Below are 27,575 nucleotides of genomic sequence, written 5' to 3' on the forward strand. Positions count from 1 at the left end.
CTGAACACTGAGACGTCCACCCAAGACGCATCAACGAGATGAATAACCTCATGGGTGGTATGTGCCAAAACAGGTATGGTTAATACCAACGGTAGAGTCTGGATGACGGGTATGTGGGGATTCACTGTGAAATTCTTTCATCTTTGCTGTATGTTTGAAATTTTTCATAATAAAATGTTGGAAACATACATGCAGAATATTTTTGAAAGAGAAATATACAATGCAAAAAAAAGCTTAGCAGTAATGATACTTTGAGTCTATAACATGAGACCATAGAGGCTCATATAGAGAAAAAAAATGGAAGAAATTATAAGCATCCTTATTTTCCATAAGAAGGAGTCAAAATCATTTAAATGGTCTTTAAGTTTATGGATTCCAATATGTTTTAACTTCTTTAAAGAACATCTTCTATAGCCCTGGAGAAAATAAAACCAAAAGCATACTCCATATAGAAATAAAATTAGAAAAAAACTAACTAAAGAACACCAACGAAGCATAAAACAAGCAACAGACATCCAAATAAGTTTGAACAACATGTGTAAATGGCTGAAGTTCACCTAGCAGAGTTAACAGACAAAAGGTTAAGAAAATGTCAAAAAGACAAAAAAGAGACTTGACCCAATCATATATTCAACATACATTATAAAACTAACAGATTAAGTATCAATAGGCAAAGTGAATAAAAAAGAAAACATTTATACGCACATACATGTAGAGAAGTGGATTTAATATGGTGATGGTAGAATCAAAAAAAGGACAATTATTAACCATGTAGACACAAAGTTGGCCCTAACTTTATACCGTGAACAAATACATCTAAATGGTTGAAGATTTAATAAAGAAAAGGGTCGGGGGGGAGTGTAAAAGCAAAGGACACAATTGATAGTGAAAAGGAAACCTACAGAATGGGAGAATTTATTTGCAAATAGTATATATGATAAGGGTTTAATATCCAGAATACATAAAGAGTTCCTGCAACTCAACAACAAAAACCAATTGAAAAATGAGCATAGGACACAGTGTCTAAAGAAGATGTACAAACAGCCAACAAGCACATAAAAAGATGCTTACTAATCATTAGGGAAATGCAAATCAAAATGACAATGCATCATTACCTCATACCCATTAGGATGGCTATTATTAAAAAAACAGATAATAACAAGTACTGGAGGATGTAGAAAAATTAGAACCCTTGTATACTGTTGGTGGGAATGTAAAAATGGTATAGCCACTATGGAAAACAGAGTGATAGTTTCTCAAAGAATTAAAAATAGAACTATCATATGACCCAGCAATTCCACTTCTGGATATATATTCAAAAGAATTGAAAGCAGGGTCCTAAAGAAATATTTGCATACCCATATTCACAGTAGCATTATTCACAACAGCCAAGAGATCCCAAGTGTCCATCAACAGATGAATGGATAAATGTGTTTTATACATATGACAGAATATCATTCAGGCTTTAAAAAGAAGGAAATTCTGATGCATGCTACAAGGTGGATGAATCTTGAGGTCATTATGCTAATTAGCCAGTCAGAAAAAGACACTGTATGACTTGACTTTTATAAGGTAACTAGAGTAGTCAAATTCATAGAGACCAATGGTAGGCTGGTGGTTGCCATGGGCTAGGGAAACAGGGAAATGGAGTTACCACTTAGCGGGTAAAGAGTTTTTCAGTTTTGCAAGATGAAAAAGTTCTGGAGATTAGTTGCACAACAATATATAGTTAACGCTAGTTAACTATACACTTAAAAATGATTAAAATGGTAAATTTCATGATATGTTTATTCTATCACTCAGTTTTTAAAAAAGAACATTCAAAGCAAGAAGACAATATAAATTAGAGAAAGAAAATATAAATTAAAGCAAGAAGAAAATACATTAACTATAAGGATGATAAAGATTTTCTACAGCTAAAAGCTATGGAAGAAATCACAAAATCAATAAACTTGAAAAGAAATTTTAAACAGCTACATATAAAATTATTAAGCAAAGCTAAAACGCAAAACAACAAACTGGGGGGAAATAAGTGGAATAAAATGACAAAAGCTTAATACACTTAATTATACAAAAACATAGTAATCCATTAGACAAGCACTAAAACCCATTTTAAACAATGAATAACACATACAACATACAGTTTATAAGAAGACAAAGTTATTCTCCTATTGGGAATCTAAACCCATTAAATAGTCTAAAATCCACACAAAGACTCATAAATAAAAATATTCTTTACATATAGCAAAAAGAAAAAATGGAAACAAAATATTATTTGTTGGCAAACAGTTAAATAAATTATGGTATATTCATCCAATCAAATGTACAGCCATGATGTTTTTGAAGAATATTAATCACATGAAAAAAATGTACCCACGTAATGGTAAATAAAAACAGCAAGATACTAACCTAAACACACAGCATTAGCCTAATTACATTAAAACGTGTATTAATCTGCAATACATAGGTACACAGCAAAAAGAGGGAAGGAATTACATTAAAATTTAACAATTCTAAATAATTACAGACTTTATCTTTTCTTCAAATTTCTCTATTTTTCAAAATTGTCTATATTTTGATTTCTCTATAATTTAAAAAGATAATAATTCTTTAAAAGCCTTTTTAAAAAACTAGTAAATGAGTCTTTAACTATATAAATGTTTAATTCCACTTACCTGTTGTCATGGTTGGACTAAACAGCCCCAGTACTGACACACGAGAGTAGGTGATCAGGTCTTTATATAATTCCCCACTTAAAAATTCTTCTGCTCCTTGGACAGATGTTATGTTCACTGGGCATGAAATCCTGTTGCTGGATGAATATTTAAGAATATTCAAAATTAATTTTTAAAGATACTGTTCAGCTCGTAAAAAAATAAAATAAAATATACTGAACTTAGCAAATACTATATTCCACAGGATAAACATCTGACAAAATAAAGACAATTAACTACTATTCTAAACAAAAAAATCAGCCTCATTAAACAAAACTGCTATCTCCCCAAAAGTGATGGAATGCAGATGGGCTCTCCTCGTCAGTGTTTATCCTGTGATCTCAGGTCATATCTATTCAAAGAGTGTCTACAAAGTATGGGAATTAGAAGTTTTATAGACCTGAAATTTTAAAATCTTAGGGGAAAGCTGAATACTTACAGCTGGATAAATTTTAGGAGCTCTTCAGTTCCTAACATACCAGCATAAGACACTGGGTTCTCGCCTTCCTTGTACATCTTTACAACAGGAAAGTCAGTGACATTTTGCTTAGTACATACATAGGACCAGTCTGCACAGTTTACTCTAGTAAGCAGCAGAGTGGATGTGCCTAAATAAAGGAAAATGCACATTTTATACACATAAAGGTAGAAAACTCGGTTGTTGAAAACTGTCAATACTTTTATATTCCATTCTTTTAACATTTCAGCAGCACGAAACACTTCTGCTGAAAGATTCTCTTCCCTTGATTTTTTGCAACATCGTCCTCTACTGGCTTTTTTGCCAACTCTCAAGCTGTTCCTTTTTGGTCCCTTTTGCAGGCTTCTCTGCCAGTGCAGTCAGTTCCTCAAGGCTCAGTTTAAGCCGCTTTCTCTACCCATTCTACCCTCTCTTCTAAACAATCTTAGGAATCACCAACTATCAAATGAATCCTAAATTTATAGCTCTGGCCCAGGCTCCTCAAAGTTCCAGACCCATGTATCCTGACTGCCTTCTCTATTTCCCTTTGCATGGAAACACCCTCAAATTCCAGATGTCTGAAACCAAATATGGTTTCCTTCCTCCAAATATTGGTGGACACTGTTTCTGAGTTGTAAAAAGATAGCAAAGTACCATCTTTCATGCCTCCCCATTCCTAAACTCCACATGTCCAATCACATCAGTCAGCATCTGCTTCAATTGTACAACCTAAACTTTCAGTATCTCTTATATCTGTCCGTTTCTCTTTATTGCCACTATTCCAGTCATCATTTCTCCTAATTCATTTCCCTAAATTCAATCTCTACACTGAAGCTAGAGATATCTTTTGAAAACTCAAATCTGTTTTGTTGCCAGCCCACCCCTACCAATGTCTGCAGTTAGGTCTTCCTCATTCCTTCAGATCTCTGCATGTGTGACTGCTCCAAGGACGCCTCCTCTGACGCACTGACTTACATCAGATTCCTGTGCTCTTTTCCTTATCTCATCATGTAATTATGTAGCATTTGTGTTGTGGTACGATTAGAGCTCCTTGAGAGTAGGGACCATGTCCATTTTCCCCGTCACTGATTTTCCAGCACCTGGAGCAGTCCTTGTATATTAAACACCTTAAATATGTGTGAATAAATTACACACGTGGAACTCATCTAGGGTTTCACAAACCCATCTCCTCTAAATATTGTAATTTCTTTTCAGCCTAAGAAAACAGAGTAGAATCCCAAAGAGAAGTTCTTACTTGTTCAATACTCATACAGTTGATCCTTGAACAATACAGGTTTGAACTGTGTGGGTCCACTTACATGTGGATTGTTTCAATAGTAAATACTACAGTACTACACGAACCAAGGTTGGACGAATCCATGCATGTGGGCTCTCAGCTGTGAGGAACCGTGTATACAGAGGGCCAAATCTGTTATACTCGGATTTTCTACCGCACAGAAAGTCGATGCCCCTAATCCCTGCATTGCTCAAGGGTCAACTATATATGTGAAGTTCTCCAAAATATGTAAATCACTAGGTAGAAAGATATCAAAAACCAAACAACAAACCATCACACAACTCAGCTACTGAAAGGAAGGAATACATTCCAACAAAAGGAAACTTTAATATAATATTAGATCAAAGAAGGAATCTTATTTATTAATTTAGGATATATCCTAATTTACTGTAATCTAATCCTATGATTAAAACTGTGAAGTGTAATATTTTACTATTTTATCTCTGAAAATTTTTAATACTGAAAATTCATTTTTATATTTTAAATGATCCTAGGTTATATCTCATATGTGCAATAACTTATCACCTCAGATTTAGTGTTAGCAATCTGTCTGACAATACAGGCAGGGTCTAGTTTGTCTTATTCACCACTATAAACCCACTGCCCAGCACGTCTGTTATACAGTATGTACCCAATAAAAATTTGTGGAATGCCAAAAAAAAAAATTGTGGAATGTACCCTGATATTTCTTTATGAACAAATTTTCAATGTTTACACTAAAGTATACTAATACCTAAATATTATATAAGCCTAGAAACAAAGATAAATTCTTAATCCTTCTAAAATTAGACCTTCTCTCTAAAGTTCTCTTATCCTTTATTTTAATCATTTAGTCAGTAAATGCCTAGTGGTGCTTGTACTGGTGTTTGTTGTTACAGAGTGTTATATTGCCACCCACGGATGGAATACCATGTTATTACAGACGTGGTTCTTTCCCTTCAATAAGCATCCTCCATAGGTCTACCACTGCTAAAAATGTTATTATTCCTTTGTCCCTGCAGTCCAAGTTGAAAACTTTGATGTTATTTTTAAAACTGAAGAAAGAATATTGATGCATGTCATGAAGAGTTATAAGGCTACTTATATTGAAGTTATCAATGTAAATTTTTTATTTTCTTTCCTGTAAAATGGTTTCAATACTTAATCATGTTTCAGATGAAATAGTCTAATATTCTAAGATGCATGTAGTACTATAGTCCACCTACTTTATCAATGCAGTAATTCCAAATAGGGGTCCTGGTTTAAAAGAAAAGAAAAGAAAAAAAAAATACCAGACTCTCTAAGATACAGATACTAAGTATAAAAACTTGATCTTTGCTGCCACCTTGTGACTGAGTATAGAATATTCTTCATCCTCTTGAACTAAGATGAAAAGTGGTTTTTTCCCAAGTTGACATGAAAGACTATAGGACTAAATTCCCAAGGTAATACAATATTTTCTAATTTACAGAGTTACAGTATAGGCTTCAATACAGGCACAAAACGCTATTGTAACCTATATTACACATTTTTTATTAAGCCCCGTGAACTTCCAAAATAGTCCACTTATCTGATATCTAATTACCAAAAGGATTGTTATTCATAAAGAACATACTAATTGAAAAAGGAAATCAAGTCCTAGGTTGGTTATCTGCTTTTTCATTCTACAAACACACACAGCTCAGAGTCCCTGAGTTGAGGGATCAGGTCTTTATTTGGTCATTAATAAAGAAGAAAGTAAGAAAATCTTTTTCCATTTTTATTTGGTATCTAACCAAGTGGGCTTGTGGGAGAGAATCATTCTATTATTCAGGGCCATTATCCAATTACTATTTCATTATGGTTTATATTTTCCTCCTCCTTTTCCTTTCTTCTAATTATTTCCCAGTAAGGCTGGACAACCTAGAGAAGAAACTTAAATTTGTCTATAGAGTGCAACCATAGAGGAGAATCTGAAAGAGAATAACAGGGTTTGCTTTAAAAAAAAAAATTAAGGATCACGGTATCTACAGATGGACCCACCCCCTCATTTGGGGAATGAAATAATCAGAAGTTGGATCAAATGTGGTTGGGAAATGAATGGAAGAGAAATGGTTCAAAAATGATTTTTAATATCTCTGATGTTTTTATTACTATAGGACATGTTACATTTAGAGTTGACTTTCTGGAATCAATTTCCTGAGTTTACAACAGTCCCCAATAAAAATAAAAGTTGTATAGCAGTACACATTTTCCACTAAATAAACTTTATGAAACTCTACTATCTCAGCTTATTCATTTATTAAACAATTATTAAAAACCAGATATCCTGTAAAGTGAAGTAATGCACCAAGTCCAATGAGCGGAGTATAAGGCACACCACCTACGCCATAAGGAACTTACTAAATAATGAAAGAGCCTATAAGCTAGTGTGCCCAAAAACTTAATGGTGGATGCATTCCTGGAGTAGCCAAGAATAAGCCTATTTAACCATAATAACTTTTATTAACAAGAAAAACAGAGTAGGAGGAAATCATATTAAAGATACAAGCATGATATATTGTCTTATTCAGATGATTATAAAGCATACATACCTAATCCATCACTGTCTCTTACTAACACAGGCTTCTCTACTTCTCCTTATGTCTTTGCTGGAATGGTGGCATAGATATTTTTTAGTCGATTCCTTGGCTTCTTATTTGTCTACCACTGAATCAGGTTTCATTGAATAGTTAAAATTAAAAGATAGTGGCTATTTAGAAATATCCCACCCATGAGGACCCAACTGTATACCTTCAAGAACACTTGGATCCTTCATCAAGCTGTGAGACTGGTCTTTATCTATCACATTTTTATTTAATAGGATTTAGTATTTATCTAATAATATTTAACAGTTACTGGCACAGAGTAGGCACTCAATAAATGTTTGTTGAATGACTAAGTTCAGCCAAAAAGGTTGCTGGATTAACTGTGTAGTTTTATGAAGACAGTCAAAGTGAATGCTCCTGAGAATTCTGAAACTCATGGTTTATTAACTTATTAACCTTAGAGACACAAACATAATAACCTGAAACTTTATGTGCTTCTACATCTTTAGCAGACACAGTTTACAAATAGCTACAGCTCAGAATCAGGAAAATACGCGTGCACACCACAGTATAATACCTTTCAATTTAACTGCCACATCGACATAGGATTGCAGAAATGCCATGGATACTGCTTGCCCTACATTAAAATAAAAAGTTAAACAGATATTACAACATGCATATCTCTAAAGCATCCATATTTACATATAACAAACATACAGATTTATGGGGTTTCCCAAAATTGTTATTTCTTAATAAGAAATATCCTAGTGTGCAGTACTCAATATTGCCTAAACATTTAAAAGGGTTCCTAAAGCATCTTATTTTCTGCATTCATACTGCAAGGAGTTAAATGGCTATTATCTGAAGATAAAAGCAATTAACTGCCTATACATCTATAAGAACTGTTAATCTATTAAAATCATTTGCTTGCATCACAATAATTTTTCTAAATTAGGAAGCTTAACATCCAGTTTGATAATTAACCTTCAGTCTGTAAGTCAGATATATAAAATCAGTATAATCAGTTTTACAACCCCAGAATCAGCTAGAAGTAAATGTTTCAAGGTGCAGGACATATGAAAGCTATGTCATTTTACAATGTGCAATAACGGAATGCAAAAATAAAATGTCTACTTTAAATGTCCTACTATGTAATGTAGTCATCTACTGGAAAGGCTCATACTCACAACCCGCATAGAAGAGAACCAGGCTGTCAGAAGCTGTTACTGTCGCATTAAATGTCTCTTCTGTTAGTTCCACTGTGAGTTCCAAAGGTAACTGTCTCTTCCTGTCTCTGTAGACAGTTTCTGCCACTTCATCATCTTGAATATCTAAAATGTTTGAAAAGGAATTCATGTAAATATAAATGTATAATTAAAACTATTTAAGCTCTTCTTCTAGGCAAGCATACAAAAACTTGGTACTTTATAAAAACTTCTGAATTCATACTATCTTAGTATTTAACATGCATGATATTTAGAAAGCTTTCCAGTTGTCTGGCTACCTATCTTAAATGACTCTGAGATGCTTCTTGTCCCAGAAATTGTCAAGTTTTAGTCAACTCCAAAAGGAATTAAACTTGTCAAGAAATACTGTGAATACTGATCTTCTGTTTCTAATAAATATATTAATTTATAATCCAGAAAAGTCCTCCCAAACATATTTGACAGTGTTTCTTTAGCTTCAGCTGCATGGCAAGCACTGGGATGGAGACTAAAGAGAGTGGTAAACGAAACAGACGTAGCCCCTGACCACACAGAGATTCTATCTATGGAAAAGTCAGTCAATAAACTTACCACCAAATAAATATGTAAGTATAAATGTGATTGGTCTAAGAAGAAAGGTAAAAGACACAGTGAGACTATAACAGGGAGATTGAGATTGGGAGATCCAAAGTCTACCAGATAGAGAATCAATAAAAAAATTTTTAGGCAAAAAGAACAGCATATGCAAAGGCTCTGAGACATAAGGGACCTTAGCACATTCTAGGTGCTGAGGGAAGGCAAATTTGACTAAAACAGGATGGACTGAAGGAATGACATGAGAAAACTCTAGGCTAGGCAGTAGCTGCATTGTAAGAGGCCATATGAGCCAAAAATTTTGGATTTTATTCTAACTGTATTGAGTTATGAGTGGATTCTGAATATGTAAAACCTTTCATTAGTCACAGTGTATAGAAATATTAAATTATGTTGTATAACTAAAACTAACATAATGTTACATGTCAATTAAAACTAAAAAAAAAAAACCAAACTTTTCATTAAGAAAGACAGACCCACCCACCCATTCATCCATTTGTCCATTTATCCATGTATGTGGTTAAAAAAAAAAACACATTTTGAATTCATAAATATCCTGTTAGAAGTTTGTACAGATTGTATGGTAACGCTGGAGGGACATCTAATTTGATCAGAGAGACAAAGCTTCCTAGAAGGGCTGACATTATCTGAACATTAAATGAAAAATAAAACTTAGGGAGGCAGCAGAGGCACGTGGAGTAAAAGGAACAGTATGTACAAAGGCACAGCAGCATGAAAAAGCAAGATGAAGCTGGAAATCTGAACACCGACTATCTGATACGAAGAACTGCTGTTAACTTTGTAGATGTAGTAACAGCATTAATTACGTCCATTTTAAAAAGAGAATCCTTATAATTCTGAAATACGCAGGAAAATCTTAATAGATGAATTTATGTGTTTAGAATTTGCTGTAAAATATTAAGGGGTGGGCAGTGATTGGAAGACAATTAGCCATAGACTGATGGTGGATGGGTGGGGCCAGGTAATGGGTGCCTGGAGATTCAATCTATTCTTCTATCTTCTTTATGATGTTTCTAATTCTCTGTACTAACATATTAAAAAGGAAGAAGTGAGGAAGACAAGGTATTCAAAAAACTAAACTATTATTTTCCATATGATTTCTAATACTATAAAATACCAGATATGGATTTCAGTACCATATCAGCAATTTTTAGCTATATGGCTCTAATCAGTTACTTAACTCTGTGTCTCTGTGTTCAAATCTGTGAAGCATAAGAGTTACACTATATTAATTTTAAGGCACTTTTAATTGCCACACTAAAATTATACCCTCAATACCAAAATTAGTAAAGGCCTATTTTCTCATTTACTGTATGTGTTTTCTTATGAGACACATATTTTCATTTTCCTGCCAGTCTGTTCTTATTTCCCAATCCATCGTCTTTTCTCTTATCCTGTCCCAACACCTCCTTCCCTCTTTCCCATCCTCTTAATAAGCCATCCCCATTTGTAAATTCATTCACTCCTCATCTCTACCTTTCATCTATTCATATATATATAGACACACACACATATACATACACACACTCTTTTTAGCCATTCATGTTCATTATTTTCTTTCATATTGTTCTTCTGTAGAACCCAGTCCATTTTGTTCTGATTCATCCTGTGCCCATTTCCTGTGCCCATTTCCTGTGAAGGACATCTCTCTTTGTATTCCAGTCTTACATGGTAACAAACTCTTTCCAAACCCTCATCTGTTTTTCCTATATAAATGGGAATGAAATGAAAATGGGAAGGAAGCTGTCCACAGGAGCGACATCATACCACATTACGGGTCAATATAGATTACAAACATAGGAAGTTAAGACCAAACCAAGAAACAAACAGACAAAAAACCCACTACAAAGCAAAAAATTAAAAAAAAAAAAAAAAAAAAAAAAAACAACAAACAAGAGACAAAGCTGTAAAAGAAACACCAGAACTGGGCTGGGAAAAGAAGACAGGTAGAGAGAAAATAAGGGAAGGCAGCACCAGAGGGCAAACTAAAGCTGGAGAGTCAGGAAATAATATAAAGAATGTAACAATAAGGAAATTTTGAAACAAGCAACTCCCAGTGAGGACAGGAAACTAAACTGACATCTGGATGAGTCCTCTGATTCTAAAGATCAGAATGTATCAACCATGATAGGAATAAAGCAAGGAGCAATAAAGCAGGACACAGGTCAGCCCATGTAATGACCATGCTGCGGAGAACTCTGGCTTAAACCACAAGCAATTCTAACCTCTGTATTTCAGATAAGAATGAGAGCAATGCTCAAACCAAGAAGCTGGTCACAGTGAAAGCTCAGAGCCCTTATTAAATTTATAATATAGATTTTGATCATCATAATAAATGGACCTCATGAAAAGAATATGTAAATTACTTCCATCTTGGGACTCATGATAATAGGATTATATACAAAGTATTTACTAAATGGGATACAATAATGTACAAGATACAATCTCTGCCTTAGAAATTGTATAGATCAGTAGAGAAGAGAGAAAAGCAGATGAGCAATTTCATAACAGGACTGATGTCACAAAAGAAGATATCAGGAATGATAATGATCATAAATAAGAGATCAAGTAAGAAGGCTCCACCACATGCCACGTGTGTGACCGTGGGCAGATCACTTAACTCGGCTAAAACACAGATTCTTCATCTACAATATGAAGGTGACATCAGCTAACTCAGAGGATAACTATTAAAGTAAATAATGTCTGGGGAAAAAAACCTTGAAAACTATAGAATACTTCAAAAATGTAAGCAGTAAGAGCAGTAAAAAGAAAAAGAAGAGATGCAAATTTCAAATTCCCAAATTATCCTTTCCCACCTACTAAAAATGTTAGCTATCTTGATTGTGGTGGTAGTTTCATTGGTGTATACATCTATCAAAATTCATCAAATTGTACATCTGAAATATGTGTAGTTTACTGTACAAGAATCATACCATAATAAAGGTGTTAAAAATAAATAAAAATAATTTTTAAAGTTTTTAAAAAGACATAACATTACAAAGAATATTCAAATGTTATTGAAATTTATTCCCTATATCGTTATCAGATTTATTTACAACTCTAAATACAACTATATTTATTAGAATTTCATCTCCTAATAGAAATGGTAAAAATAAAATATCACATGGCGGCTCCTGGGTTCTCTTTAAACATGGAATAGACCAGGAGGGCTGAAAGAACTGATGGAGAGGATAAAGGCACAGGTGTGGGAAGCTAGAAGCCTGACACGGAACAATGAAAGGTATTGCACTAAATAAAACACAGCATCCTTACATGTCTTCACTTAATTAACTTGCTAAAATGAGATTCAAAATTAATTTCTTCAGGTTTCTTCATACTCTCAAATGGGAAAGTTAATTCACTGAAATTTCACTGAACTTAGGGATGCTGGGCAGAAATGGGAGGGGTGTATGAGCATCAAAAAACATATTACCCATATCTGGACCTTCCATGTCATTGTCTTCATATTCTTGTGTTTCCTTCATGTGTGTATTACTTTCTACACGGGATATTATTAAATCAATATCATGTAACACCAAAAACTCCACTGGCATTCCCTAGAAATACATTAATTTTAAAAGACATGACTAAAACATAACAAACCATTGTAATAAAAAAAAAAAAACTTTGCTTGTTTCACACTAAAATGAAACTAAACCTGTGAACTGCAATTTTAATATTTAAAAAAACACAAAAGGGGAAATAAACTTCACAATCACTAGTAAAAGTATCCAAAGTATACGTTCTATAAAGATAGTGTGTGCTACTGAAAAAGAGGGCAAAAAAGAGGAACCGACAGTCTCACGTGCTCCTTGTCACAGTTACATTATGCTGAATTCTGAAACATGTCACATATAACAGTAAGTCCTACTTCAATACAAAACAGAAACATACACAGTTTTATTGCAACCAGGGCCAAAATTATTTTCAAATATTCAAAGTAATACTTTATCTAAAGTAATTCCACAAAAAAGTTCAATTGCTTATTTAGCCATAACATAAAAATACTATCTGCCACCAGTTATTTTAAGAATATAAAATTCTATTCCATTGAAATTATTCCACTAAAATTTTTCACTAAGGCTCAACCAAGCATTTTTACAACATGAGATTTTAGGCTACTAGATTATTTTAATAAATTATCCCTGCTACAATCTCATGATAAAACTTGAATGGATGAAGAGTTGCTTCTCATGAATGAGCAAAGAAAGTGGTTTCTTGAGATGGAATCTACTCCTGGTGAAGATGCTATGAAGACTGTTGAAATGACAACAAAGGATTGAGAATATTATAAAAACTTAGTTGATAAAGCAGCAGCAGGGTTTGAGAGGATTGATTCCAATTTTGAAAAAAGGTCTACTAAGGGTAAAATTCTATTAAGCAGCACTGCATGCTCCAGAGAAGTCGTTCGCGAAAGGAAGAGTAAGTCAGTCAACGTGGCAAACTTCATTACTGTCTATTTTAATAAATTGCCACAGCCACCCTAACCTTCAGCAACCACTGCCCTGATCGGTCAGCAGTTATCAACACGGGGCAGGATCCTGCACCAGCAAAAAGACTGCAACTCACTGGAGGCTCAGATGATGGTTAGCATTTTTTAGCAATAAGGCATTTTTTATTTATGTACATTGTTTTTTTTTTAACATAATGCTATTGCACACTTAAAGACTACAGTATAGTGTAAATATAACTTTTATATGCACTGGGAAATCAGGGTGAACTTTAATTCTTCTATAAAACCTATTTCCCAATAACAAATACAATAATTTCCTATTTAAGGATCTTTACTAGCAAAAAAAATAGCTTCAGAAAGTATTCTTTCCATTACCTGGTCAAAAAGCAGAGAATACTAGTCCCACAGGATACATATTTAAAGAATACTACATTCTCAAAGTATTTTCCTATTTGGTCTTATAAAATTTCTTATAAGTTAGAAAGGAGGGGTTTTACGACTATTTCACAAATGAGAAAACTGAGCTTGAAGAGATTAATTCATCTATCTGGTCCCAGAACTACAAGGAACAGAATCCAAGTCTTCTAACGCCTAACACAGTATCCCTGCCATAGACTTACACAAGAGAATTTAGGTGTAAACTGTCTGGCAGTTTGTAAACATATCAACAACTTTTTAGCATATGTATATAATATTTAGAAGATGTCCAGAATTAAAGAATTATTTTTAGAGAGAGAAAGAAAAAAAGAGAGTAAGAATTTTTATTACGGTATTTTAAAAGATGACATATAAGACCAGAGGAAAAAAATCCTAAATGCCAACAATAGTTATGTAGGATCTAAATTTTTTTTCAAACTTCCAGAATGTCTATATTATACATAATTTTATAAGAAAAATAATTTTAAAAACAAATTGGTGAAAATAGAATCCCATAGTTCCCAATGACCAGTTAGCTGGTCAGGCTTCATCTGATTTGGGGCAGATGCAGCAGTTTGAAATGTCAGGGCTTTGGTTGGGGAAGGAAGAGGTAGGCGGGGCAGGAAGGATGGTCCTCGTGGTTTTTCTCTGTAGTGTTTCACCAAGTCAAATCAATGCATTAAACGCCTCTTCCTTTCTACTTGTCCCCAAAACGGCAAAGAACAACACAGTGAGGCAGAAAGAACGCCCCAGCACCCTTGCAGGGGATTTGGGTGGCGGGCCAGGCAGAGGGCACACAAGACACTCAATAATTCTTAATTAAGAAAAAGTTAAGGAAAAAGGAACATTAACGGAAATTTACAAAGGAAATACAAATGGCCAATAAACCTTCAAAAGCTCAACCTCAGTAGTCAAAGTTATCAAAGACATGCAAATTAAAACAGGAACTGTTTTACAGAAACAATTTTTTTAAAGCTTACTGCTCAGTGTTGGCAAAGATACATGAGAAACAAGGAATTCCAAACCGTGCTGGTAAAAGCATAACCCTTCTGGAGGACAATATGACAATGTATTTTTAAAGTCTTAAAATTTCCCTTTTCCTTTAACAAAATTCGCTTCCAGAAATTTAGTGAAAGGAAAAGAATCAGTGACGTCCAAAACAGTGTAAGGAGCAGGCATCACAGCACAACAGCAAGTAATTCAGTGTAACTGTAGGGGCAAAGCAGGATATAGAGCACACCCCTAAATTTCTTTAAAAATATATATATTTAGTCACACACACAGAGAAAGAGACAGACTAAGAAATGAAGAAAAAAAAAACCCACACCAAATGTTAACAGTAATTATCTTTGAATAGTGGCAATTCACAATTTTCTTAAAATAAGCATATGTTCCTTTAGGACCGCATGTACTCTTTAAATAAGCAGACTTTGTAGACCAACATATAAAATGACTAACCTCTTCTGCTCTTTTGAAGATCACATTAGCATGCTCGGGAATGTCCACTTCCAAAGAGTCCCTTTTTCAAAATGGAAATAAATGTTTTATGTTGCTACTCTCAAGAATAACAGTCATCCAGGATGTCGATCTAAAATAGAACTGTAAGTTCTTACACTAAAAAAAGTTTATGAAAAAAGGTTACAATTTAATGAGTCAGGGAAGTTTTGTACATAAACACAGACCAGATTTTCTCCTGTCTTAATCTACATCTTCATTTAGCAAAGTTTAAAGGTCTAATTTTAATCAAGCTGATAATTAATATATCAACTTTAGCACAGCAACTGGGTCTAACTATATTAGAATCTGTTAGAGATTTGAGTTTATTTACAAGTGAATGGACTACCATATAAGAAAAACATTAGTCTTCTGCTAAACACAGTATAGTGAATATTCTGTGTTTAAAATACCTTAACAAGAGTAGAACTCCTGCTTTTCCGAGAAGACGCCAAGCAACCCACTCCGCGGTTGTTCTATCAGCTTCATACGTAGCTTGTCGACTAACAATAAAAACCAGTGGTAACCCTAGTTGGAGATGAACAGTTGAAACTTGTTGAGGATCCTCAGCAACTTCAGTCTTCATTTAGAAAAAGAAAAAAATGTCTTCACTATGCGATAATAATGTTCCAACATTTGCATTTAAACCCTATTAATTCTTATCAATAAAGACATAAGTAAAAAAAAAACAAACAAGTAAATAAATCCAACAACAGCAGCAATGGTCTTATGATTTTCTAAGTTTAATGCTCCTGGTGTACATATATAGGTATTAAGCATTATGAAACTAACAAATTTTATCAAGAGTTAACCATAAATAATAAGCATACTATAAAGAAACAAAAATAAGTAAGATAGTGTGGGATGAGGGGAAAGCTCAGTGGTGGAGTATGTGCTTAGCATGCATGAGATTCTGGGTTCAATCCCCAGTACCTCTGTCAAAAAAAATAATAATAAATAAACCTAATTACCTACTCCCCCTCAGAAAAAAAAACAAAAAGTGTTCAAAAAAATTAAGTGTTGTACTGATAAAGAGACAGATATTTAAAATGAAACAGAACAGATGGCTGCGGGACAAACTCTTCCATGTAAGAATTTAACATACAATGACATACTACAGGACAGGGAGGAACATCTGAGTTGACATCTGCTTGAATACACACATCTCAATTCACTCCCTCCAGAAAGCCCAGGAAAACTACAGCAGTAGGATTTTTCAAAAGAGATAAACATACATGTGTAAAGAGAGGAAAAGAGAAAAGGCAGCAAAATTTTGGAAGCTAGAGAGTTCACTTAGAGAATCTACAAAGCAAAACCCTAAGCCATGAGAGAAAAAGTTAAGAAACAATTTTAACTGCAGAATCCTAAAACTGCTCAGGAAATGCTGATGCCTGGCACCTGTGGAACTGGGAGAGAAATACTGGAAGGGGAATGGTAGGGAGGCTCTAAAATAAGGAGGAAGAGGTAAAACCTTTGGAGAAGCAGTTAAATCCCTAGATTTCCCTCCTCAACTCCATGAGCTTAGGCAACTGTCCTCCCTTATACCAGAAGAGATCTGGGGGGATTTCTGTAACAGCTGAGAGTGTCAAGACCATGCCCAACGGAGGAGTAAGTAACCAGATGCTCAGACTCCTTCCAGCCCCTCCCCACTCAGCTCCCAGAACACTAGCAGCCAGACTTCTGTCCTCCTGCAGAAAACTGGAAGATCCTTTTCTGGGGATCTTGAGTAACCACAAGGAAAAGCCTAAAGATACCAACATCGGGGTTCACCACAAAGCAGCCCAGGTCCAGTCACCCTGTGAAGCTCAAAGTTAACAGTGTCATCTACAGTCTCAGAACTTCCAGTCAGCCTTTTTAGTTTCACGTTCTAAATCACAAACAAGGAGTTGCAAGCATTTGAGGAAAGCCTCTAACATAAAAGGTAGAGATCAGAACAAACACAAAAACAACATGGAGGAAGCACAGACTATTCAGGAAGAAGAAAGGTTCAGAAGATCCCCATTGATAAGCTCAAGGAGATGGGAAGGCACTGCATCCATAAAGAAATGAAAAATAAAGTTGAATAAATCTGCCAGAAAGTGTAGCAAAAGATAGATGGAAAATAGAAAAGATAATAAAATTGAAGGATTGGTTCAAGAGGTCCAACGTTCAAATAGGAGCCCCAGAGAGAGAAAAGGGAGAAAACAGAAGAAATCATCACTGAAATAAACACAAACATTTCCCACAAATGACTGAAAGCGCCCCCTGAGTAACCGATACAGGGAATAAAGGCAGATACACAGGAAGATGCATTCTTACAAATCTTCCAGTTATTGAGGATTTTTTTTTAATCTGAAGTTTCCAGAGAGAAATCTATATTTACCTATGGTAGGCAGAATTCTGAGATGGCCCCCAAGATTCCTAGTGTACACGTCTTGTATAATCCTTATCCCTTGAGTGTGGGTGATACATAGTTATTCCCTTAATTAGGTTACATTCTGTGAGACTAGCACAGTGGAGCGAGACTGTCTGTTAGCTTTGAAGGAGAAAACCGCAATTTTGTGAGAGGGCCATGTGGCCAGGATCCGAGAGTAGCCTGCAGAAGCTGAAAGCAATACCAGCCAACAGCCAGCAAGAAAGTGGGACCTTCAGTCCTAAGACAATACAGAACTGAATTATGCCAAAACCTGAATGGGTGGAACAGCATGAAGGAGCAGAAAAGCCTGATTTCTTCTTTGAGTATTTGGAGAACTGTAAGTAATTCAGTATTAAAGTGAAAAGGAGGAACAAGCAGTAAGGCTGGAGATCTGGCAAGGGGCCAAATCATTAAAAACCATACATATCCTCCTAAGAAAGTAGGGCTTTGTTCTGTAAATAAATTGAAGCCAGTGAGGAAGTGTAAACATTATTGTAACATGATCATATATATATGTTTTAAAAATAAGACTCTGTGAGCAATGGGGAGTATGAACTTAAAGGGAGTGAATTATAGGAATGTAGACCAGCTCAGTTGCTATTACTAAAACAGTGCACGAGAGATGGAGAAAAACCTGGATTAAAGCACTGGCTTTTAGAATGAAGAATTCAAAAGATATTTAACATATAGAATTAGATGCAGGGAGAGGTAGGAATTGAGAATGATTTTTCCAGGTTTCTGCCATGAATGAGTAGACAGTAAATTAACCAAGATAATGGAGAAAGAACACATGGTAAAATACAACACACTAATGTTGGACAAGTTGAGTTTAGGAGAGAGACATCTAATTAGTAGTTAGATACATGGGACAGGGACTCCAAAGAAATATGAAGCCCTGAAAATTCAAATTTGAGAATCAGTGTACTTAGTGCCACAGAAACAGATGAGAGCACTTGGAGGGTGTGTTTCAAGCATCTATCACTGTGTACACAGCAAAGCACATCGAAACCTGATGGCTTCAAATTACAAGAATCACTCATTTTATCCATACATCTGTAACCTCATCTCCGGTCCAAGTTGCATTAGTGGCGCATTTTGACTGGAGGTTCCACTTTAAAGATGGCTCATTCACTGGCTAGCAAGCTGTTGCTGACTATTATGGACTCAGCCAGAGCTGTGAGTTGGTGGCCTCAATTCCTCTTCACATGACTTCTCCTCAGGCTTAACTTCACAGCAAAGTAGCTGGGTTTCAAGAATGAGCAGTCAAACAGAGCAATGCAGAAACACGTGGCATTTTGTGACATACAGCCTCAGAAGTCACATATCATCATTTCAGCCTTGTTCTGTTGGTCAAGGAAGTCACAGAGGCCCAACCATTTCAAAAGAGGGGACACAGACTCCACCAGGGGATAGGCACAGTGATAAGGTTACATGTTGAGAAGAGTTTCTGGGATGGGAGATATTGTCATTGTCATTTTTTAATCAAAGTCTGATGCGATGAGGCTTTGGGGAGAGAGGAGTGAGTGTGTTTTGAAAACGGGACAGATGTGAATTATTGTAGTCCACAAATGATAAATGTTAGAGAGGGTGTGGAGAAAAGGGAACTCTCCTGCACTGCTGGTGGGAATGTAGTTTGATGCAACCACTATGGAAAATAGTATGGAGATTCCTCAAAAAACTAAAAATAGACTTATCATATGATCCAGCAATCCCAACTCTGGGTATATAACTGGAGGGAACTCTAATGTGAAAAGATACATACACCCCAATGTTCACAGCAGCACTACATACAATAGCTAAGACATGGAAACAATCTAAATGTCCATTGACAGATGATTGGATAAAGTTGTGGTATATTTATACAATGGCACACTACTCTGCCATAAAAAAGAATAATGCTACTTGCAGCAACATGGTTAGACCTAGAGATCGTCATTCTAAGTGAAGTAAGCCAGAAAGAGAAAGAAAAATACCATATGATATCACTCATATGTGGAATAAAAAAAAAAGGACACTATGAACTCACCTACAAAACAGAAACAGATTCTCAGACTTATAAACAATCTTATGGTTACTGCAGAAAGGAGGTAGGAGGGGATACTGGGAGTTTGATATTTACAAATGTTAGCCACTATATATAAAAATAGATTTTTTTTTAAAGTTTCTTTTGTATAGCACAGGGGACTATGCTCAATATCTTGTAATAACCTTTAATGGGAGAAAATATGAAAATGAATATATGTATGTATATTATATGCAAGACTGGGACATTGTACTGTACACCAAAAATTGATACATTGTAACTGACTGTGCTTCAATTTTTTAAAAAGTGAAAAAATAAAATAAAATTTCAAGTCACCAAAAAAAAAAAAAAAACTTTAAAAAAAAGAACTACCATACATGATCCAGCAATCCCATTTCTGGATATATAACCAAAAGAACTGAAAACAAGATCTCAAAATGAGATATTTGCAGAACCATATTCACTGCAGCTTTATTCACAATAGTCAAGATGTGGAAGCAACCTAAGCATCCATCAATGATGAATGGATCAGTAAAATGTGAGACTAGACAGACACACAGACACAGACACACACACACACACACACACACACACACACACACACACACACACACACACACACACACACACACACACTGGACTATTATTCAGTCTTAAAAAAGAAGGATGTCCTGACAAATGCTGCATCATGGATGAACCTTGAGGACCTCATGCTAAGTGAAACACACCAATTACAAAAAGACAAATATTGCATGATTTCATTTATAAGAGGTCTCTAAAGCACTCAAGGTCACAGAAGCAGAAAGTAGAAGGGTGACTGCCAGGACTGGGGAGAGGAGGTAATGGGGAGTTGTTTCTGAATGGGAATAGAGTTTCAGTCATTCAAATGAAAAAGTTCTAGAGATCTGTTGTACAACAATGTGCATAGAGTTAAGGATACTGTCCTGTATACGTAAAAATTGTGAAGAGGGTAATTTATGTTACACATTTTTTGCCACAACAACAAAAAAAGGATATGAGACAATAATGTCAGAAGCCAATACCCTGCTATATAATATTGTACACTGCCACATGAGCCCTCAAGGAATAGGAGAAGCTAAATTAATAAACCATAATAACATTGTTCTAATTACCTATGTAAAAGAGTAGGCTTAATTTAATTCAAGTGTCTTGGATCTGTCTGAGACAGTTATCTCAGATGCATAAACAAAAATAAAATTTACAGAAAAGTGATTATATAATAATTTATCTATTCTAAACATTTTATCAGATATTTGCACTTGAAGATTCTTTTATTGAAATAAAAACTTTCCATCAATCAGTATAAACTGATCATAGTGAAAATCAACAGCATTCCAAAATGCCCTTGGGATTAGCCAACAGAACAACAATTGAACCATTTCCCATCTCTTTTCATTCCTGGGAACCTTAAGAATGCATCTAGGGTAATTCCACACCTGCCAGAATCTCACTTAATCAATTTAAGATTGAAATCACTTAAAATTTCTATGCTTAAGATTTATTTTCAGTTTGTCAGAATTAAAATGACATGTCCCTATCATGATTATAAGACACAGTTATGTTACACATCTACAATATTTAGATATTCAAGTACCCTATCTACTTAACATACACACATAAATATATACACAAAATCCTAATCTGCATCTATTTTCATATGCTTAGAAGTGAAGTAATAATGCATATAATTGCAATGATCACACACCCGAAGTTTACCAGAAAGTCTGAAGCCTAGTTTCCCTTTTTATTAATGTTTATAGATAATGTAAACAAATGAAATTATTTCAGATTCTGGACCCATGCACCTAGGCTACTTTGCAAAAACATCTTACTAACCGTACAAAACCCAAAAATGATTGAACCTCAAAGGCTTGTATACAGATTGACAATAAAGGAGGAATAGTTAAGAGTGATGTGAGTGGGAAATATGAGCATCAGTGGGGCCTTGAGGAAATAAGAACAAAGTAAGAAACACTCATTCAAAGTACACTACTGCAAAGTCTTGTACGGAGGAATTTGTAAGAAGTAATCAAATTCAGCTACTAACTTTCAGGACCTCACCATCCCCTTGTTTAATTAACTACACTGTCAAAAGGCATAATCCAGTTGCATCAAATCTTCGCTTAAGAGGTGTTTCTTATAAAAGTGCTTGGCCTCACTTTGTTTTTTAACCTCCAGTATATTCTGCAACAGCCTTACATACCGATACAGCCAAATGTTTAAAGTACCAAAATGTAAAAGGAACCAAACTAGCTCAGAACCCTTTAACATCTTCCCACCCCCACAAGGGTAAGCCTTAGCCATCTCACCGAGAAGCTAAGGAATTGTCCGAGGCTCTGTCTCCTTTCCTGCACTCTGCATTCATTTGCTCTGCTCTGATCTGTAAAAGCCCATTAATCTGTGCTTCTTGGACTGCCAAGCCCTTCTAGGCCGACATCAAGGTGGAGATCCTCAGCATGGCTCTCGAATCCAGCACCAAGTTTTGCCTTTCAGATCTTTCTTGGCTCCATGCTACTGGCCATTCCTACCTATCCCAGTGTCTAGCCATGCTTTTGGAATGTCTGCCTGAATCCTACATCCCAGTTCCCCAGTTGTTAAGGGAAAAAAAGAGTTCAAATAGATACTGAGGCAACGATGCACTTATGCAAAATTCTGTGAGAGTGTTGAGACAAACGCTACTTCAGAAGGGACTTTGACTGTCAAATTAATATTCCTTTTAGGTGAACGGTGGCATAGAGCAGGGTCACCTGCATTGCACAATCCCAGGGTGCAATTCACATTGCTGTTTACAACATGTCTGTTTCAGGGGCTACCATTCACACAGAATATAAACAGTGCCCTTGATTTTTGCCACATCATGTTTCAAGTGAAGCCACACTGAATTGAATCCCAAGTCATTACGAAGTCTCCAAAGTTTTCATTTTTTATTTTCAAAACTAACATTGCATAATTCTTGGTAAGTTTAGTAAAGTGAAGTAAAATCAGAGAATCTCCCTCCTCATTATCTATCTAAAGAAAACAACAGTTTTCAACACAGCAAAAGAAAGTTTATGAGCAGAAACGTTAGGAAAGAGGCACAACTTCAAGCCAGAATGTTGCAGCCAAAAAAGAATAGAAGTTTTTAGCAAAGTTTGGGGATGAGTCCTAATCCTACCCTCAATAGCAAAAACAGTACTGGTGAGCGGACAAAATCCTGAGAATTCTTAATAATATCTCAATATTGGAAGAAAAGGAAATGAGGTTGGATAGAAACGGTGAGGACCTGTCCAATGAACTGTTCTGTCTCTCAGGGCTTTATGGTGAACTGGAAGATCAAAACAAATCCAGAGGACATCCTCCCATGGAAGTAAGACAAATGCCTCCCTCCTCCACCATGTGAAAGGAAAGGGGAAAAGACCTGGTGCTTTTTTTTTTTTTCTTTTTAATGCTGTTTGAAGCCAAAATCTAACCAAACAAAAACTGACCAAAATAGAGAACTCAGAAATGAAGACACTAAAATTGGGACTAGGGAGCTCTGTATCTATTTAAATGTGGAAGCAAGGCTTTTTTAAAAAGTGGGAATTATGATTATAAAATGCAATATAAATATTATAAACTTAACAATGTAAAATAACACAAAACTAAAATCAGTAGGGTAAGAGGAGCTGAGGCGGAAATAAACATATGAAGTTTATTTTCTCATCTTTTACAGAAAGAAATAAATTAATATTGTCTAAAATGGAAATATAGGGTTTTTTAAATAATGATTTTCATTTCTTAATGTTTTTCATAATCACTTTAACACTTCAGACAATATTTGCTAAAGAGCCCCCTAGTGAGGAAGAAATAATTTCTCAAAAGTTCCATAATCCCTCTAATTTCACATCAGTTTCTTTTTCTTCTGTTAAATTCAAATAAGATTAAGTATAATGCTTCTTACTGCACAGTAGCTCATGCACTATGTCTATTCATCCACCCATCCTTCTATCTGTGTGTACCCATGTGATGCAGAGATGACTCGTATGCTTCTTACAGTTCATTTCTGAGTATGGAGTTCAGTGGCTTTTAAAATTTTTCTTCTTTTATACTTTGCAGCACTGTTTGGATTATGTATAATACATATGCACACTTTTTATTTTAAAAGGGCACAGTGAGTGAGAAGGCCTACTGAAGGTTTTATGTATGCTCAGGACAACCCTTTTTTCAGGGAGAAAAGTCTGCTGATCACCTATTGAGTCTCTAAAATTCTTCCAGGCTTGCAGTAAGGAAAGTGGGGCACCAGAAATGCTACAATTCCAATATTCATGAAATTTTAAAATAGGGATCAAAACATTCCAAAAGAGGTCCTTTCTTAACACATGATGTAATCTTTGTGGCCTTAGAATGGTCACAGTTCATTATAACTACCACAGAGTATTTCCACAGTTCATTATAACTACCACTATAATTATGCAATGGTTACCTTGAACAACAATGGTTCAAGGCATTAAAATATCATTTTATGAATACACAGTCTATCTTCTATTCTACCTTTAATGAGGAACTACTTCTAAATCTGCCTAAATGAAATAAATATGTCCAAGGGGAAAAGATATAGCTCATCTAAGTAAAATGCATATCTGTGAATCAAAACAATAAAAGTTAGATATAAATCATCTAACATATTTAAATAAGACACATACCAGCAGAGGTGCTTCCATCGTCTTAATAAACCGATGAATGTTCAGTGTAGTCAGTGGCTGTTCCATTAGTGTTCTTCTACATTGCTGGGTCAAGTCCGAGACTGGCTTACAATGAAAAAAGTAGAAATGTGCGTATTCTATATCCTCAGTGCTGCAAATTAAAAATTAGGAAAAGACCCACTTGAAGTTCAATGTGTGATCCCTCTATGGTGCAGGAAGACATGACAAATCCCTTTGTCCTAGTCTCAACACTTCTGAATTACTGTTTTGGTAAAAATACAACAAAATGAAAAGGACTTAAGCAAAAAAGAAGATAAAAGAAATTTTTGAGCTGTATAAACAATTTTTTTCCTCAACTCTTTCATACAGTAGCTTCTAAATTAGGTTAGAGACAGGTCTACATTTCTTTTTTTTTTTTCAGATAAAAGACTGTCACCTTGAGGACAATGAGATTATCTTAAAATATATTTGTTTTTCTATAGCTATGCTAAATAAAGCTTTGTAACACAAATCTTCTAGGTTTAATTTAAACCCAAATCTGTTTTGAATAAACTTCAGCCAAAACATGCCTTAAGATAGAAACCATGTGACACTTTGTGAGAGTTTGTGAGTTTGTATCTGAAATATTACAAAGCTCAGCAAATATGGCTTATAATTTGAGTTTTGGCATTCCCTTCAACATGCGAATTCAAAGATAAACTTACAGTGAGTAAGTAAGGTCTGCCAAAATTAAAATAGCATTTAAAAAAATCTCCATATGGCATTAGTAGAGTTTGGCAAAATACTGCAAATTTTTATTTTTACAATGTTATTTTAATTCTTGATACATGCTTTAACTGAGTTCCAAGATTCACTGATTTCAACATTTAATCAAAAAGTAATTTCTGACAGATTCAATGATTAAAGAAATGACCACTCAGAGATTATTTAATGCCTACTATGTTACACCCTGCGCTAAGCACAAAAGACTAAAATGAATAAGATGATTCAACTCCTTGGGGGGCTTAGACTGAAAGACATATATTTAGTAAAACAATTAAAATGCCGTTTTTAAGTGCTATGATATACAAATGCTATGAGAAACAAAGAAATATTTCATTCTGTCTCAAGTTGGGGAGGAGAAGGAAGGAAAGGGACAGGAAGATCATCATAAAGATTAAAAACAGTAAGAAAGAATCACTTCTCCAAGAAGACAGACAAATGGGTATTTCAGACAAAAGGAACTAAATAGCCAAGACTCAAAGTACTTGACTTTCTGAAGGGAACCCCAAACAGTCACATATTGCTGAAAGAAAAGTATTGAGAGCAAGAGGACCCACCTGAGGTTGGACCACATCTCATAACCTTTGAAATAATAAAATAATCTTGAAAAGCTATTTAATCAGAGATCATTTGGTTGTAGGAAACAGAAACCAAAAAGGTGGGGGTAACGGGGATATAGTGGAAGTTTAGAAGAGTTTCTCACAGAACACAAGGAAAATTCAAGTAACTGGTCAGAGAATAAACATGTAGATCTGAACAACAAAAGTTCAGGGACCTTGATTTTGCCACTAACACTTTTTGGCTCCCAACTCTTTCTCCTCTACTTCTACATGAGCAAAACATTCCTGTGAGCAAGGGAGCCAAAATGCTACATAACCCAGTTTCTCCATGTCCCATTCCAAGTTCCTGGAAGACGGTATCTCATTGTTCAGGTAAGTCAACAGACTGGCTGACTCTAGGTCGCGCAGCCGCCTCTGACTTAACTGACTGTGCATGTATGTGGTGGGGTAACATCCTTCGTGGCACACACACAGATTCTGCAGGGAGGGAACATGGGGAGGCAGCAGAGAGTGCTGGTGTCCGTGCGGCGCACGACCTCTGTGCTGCCTATCACACACACCCTTCCTTCTCATCTGGCGTCTGGCCCAACATGATGTGACAGTTAACACACCAAATTTAGCCAATGTTACAGCCCTAGCAACTGCGATGGTGCTTAGGATACAGAAGGCATTTAGTAAATATTTGTTGAATGAAAGAATGAACAAATGAGAAAAATTAAAAGTTAATCAAAGAAAAAAAATACATTCACCTCTTCTCCATCAGGAGACAGCTCAAAGTCACAGACAACTACTTCATCCAGAAGTGATGTTAAGACTACACATTCTGAATCCCCAGTCCTTCCCTGTCATATCAGGTCCAGGTAGGACACCGCACCATTTTGTTACCCATGAATAAATGAGCGTGCAAACATGTCCAATATATCATATACTGAAAGAACACGAAAAACAGAATAACTACATTTTTTAATTCTCATTTTAAAAATGGAGGAAAGCAAAATCCCTTCTAGACATTAGCACTCTCAGTCATAGGTCAGTATTAGTCTATCTTGCCCAATAGGATTTGTAAGATAAATGAGAGGACCCGCACCTTGCCAGTAAGTAACTACCTCTCTATGTTTTAAGCATGTCACTGCTATTTGTAATTATTCATTACCTGAAAAACAAAGAAGCTGGTAACACAAGAGAAAGTAGAAACAACCTTAGAGAAACTATGGGGCTAGCAGACAGTCACCATGGGACTGAGGCTATCAAGGCTATCAAGGCTTCCCCCATTCAAAGATGGGAGACTGGCAGTCCACACTGGGAGCAGGAAAGCAGCTGGCGAAACTACTGCTTACTGTATGTATCCTGAGACCCCGTGACTACTTACCACAGAGCTTTGTGGTACTGGCAGCATGATCCGCAAACTGTTAAGAACATTAAGTCTTATACAAATAGTAAACATGCATCAAACTTCTGTTTAACTCATTAAGGAAGGAACCAGCAGAATGGCAGTTCAATAAGAAGAGACTGATGAAAACAGGATGTTGTACAGAGCAATAAAAACATAACTTTTCTTTGTAAGCACTTCATCCTCCGCCTGCCCACTCCTCACATACACACACAAATTTACAGAGTTGTAAAATGTCTCGGATTTAATTAATTGTGTGTGGTATATCAAATAGTCACTATTTTCTGAGAGGTCAGCAGGAGAGCTCATTAAAAACTCCTGCATGGTTTAAAAAGGTCACACAATCACCATTTTACCTTGCTTAGGGTTAATTTTCCTGAAGAGCATTTTGAAGCCAAACTTAAAAGTCTTTAAAATGCACAGGTTATTCCTTGTGTCCCTATGTGCTAAATGGAAGAAAAACTTTAACCCTAGGTTTCCCAGACAGAAACAATCAAAAGAAGGCCTCTACCTAAAATTGCAAGCTAGAAACTAGACAAGCAAATTAAACATTTAAAACATTTGT

At 35.4% G+C, this 27,575-nt stretch overlaps 1 protein-coding gene across 9 annotated transcripts in view; it reads right to left on the reverse strand.

Moving 5' to 3' along the window:
- The window catches only part of TXNDC16 (thioredoxin domain containing 16), a 76,248-nt gene that overhangs the window by 14,264 nt on the left and 34,409 nt on the right, over positions 1–27,575 (reverse strand). For all 9 annotated transcript variants that reach the window (XM_014559929.2, XM_032482038.1, XM_014559927.2 and 6 more), the window contains 8 exons: positions 24,299–24,449; positions 15,612–15,778; positions 15,163–15,223; positions 12,268–12,391; positions 8,202–8,345; positions 7,592–7,651; positions 3,154–3,322; positions 2,676–2,812 (listed from right to left, as the gene is read on the reverse strand). In XM_014559929.2, coding sequence (XP_014415415.1) covers positions 2,676–2,812; positions 3,154–3,322; positions 7,592–7,651; positions 8,202–8,345; positions 12,268–12,391; positions 15,163–15,223; positions 15,612–15,778; positions 24,299–24,449 — 1,013 coding nt within the window. The remainder of the gene's footprint in view (positions 1–2,675; positions 2,813–3,153; positions 3,323–7,591; positions 7,652–8,201; positions 8,346–12,267; positions 12,392–15,162; positions 15,224–15,611; positions 15,779–24,298; positions 24,450–27,575) is intronic.

This window comes from Camelus ferus, chromosome 6, assembly GCF_009834535.1.
Source record: "Camelus ferus isolate YT-003-E chromosome 6, BCGSAC_Cfer_1.0, whole genome shotgun sequence".
Classification (NCBI taxonomy): domain Eukaryota; kingdom Metazoa; phylum Chordata; class Mammalia; order Artiodactyla; family Camelidae; genus Camelus; species Camelus ferus.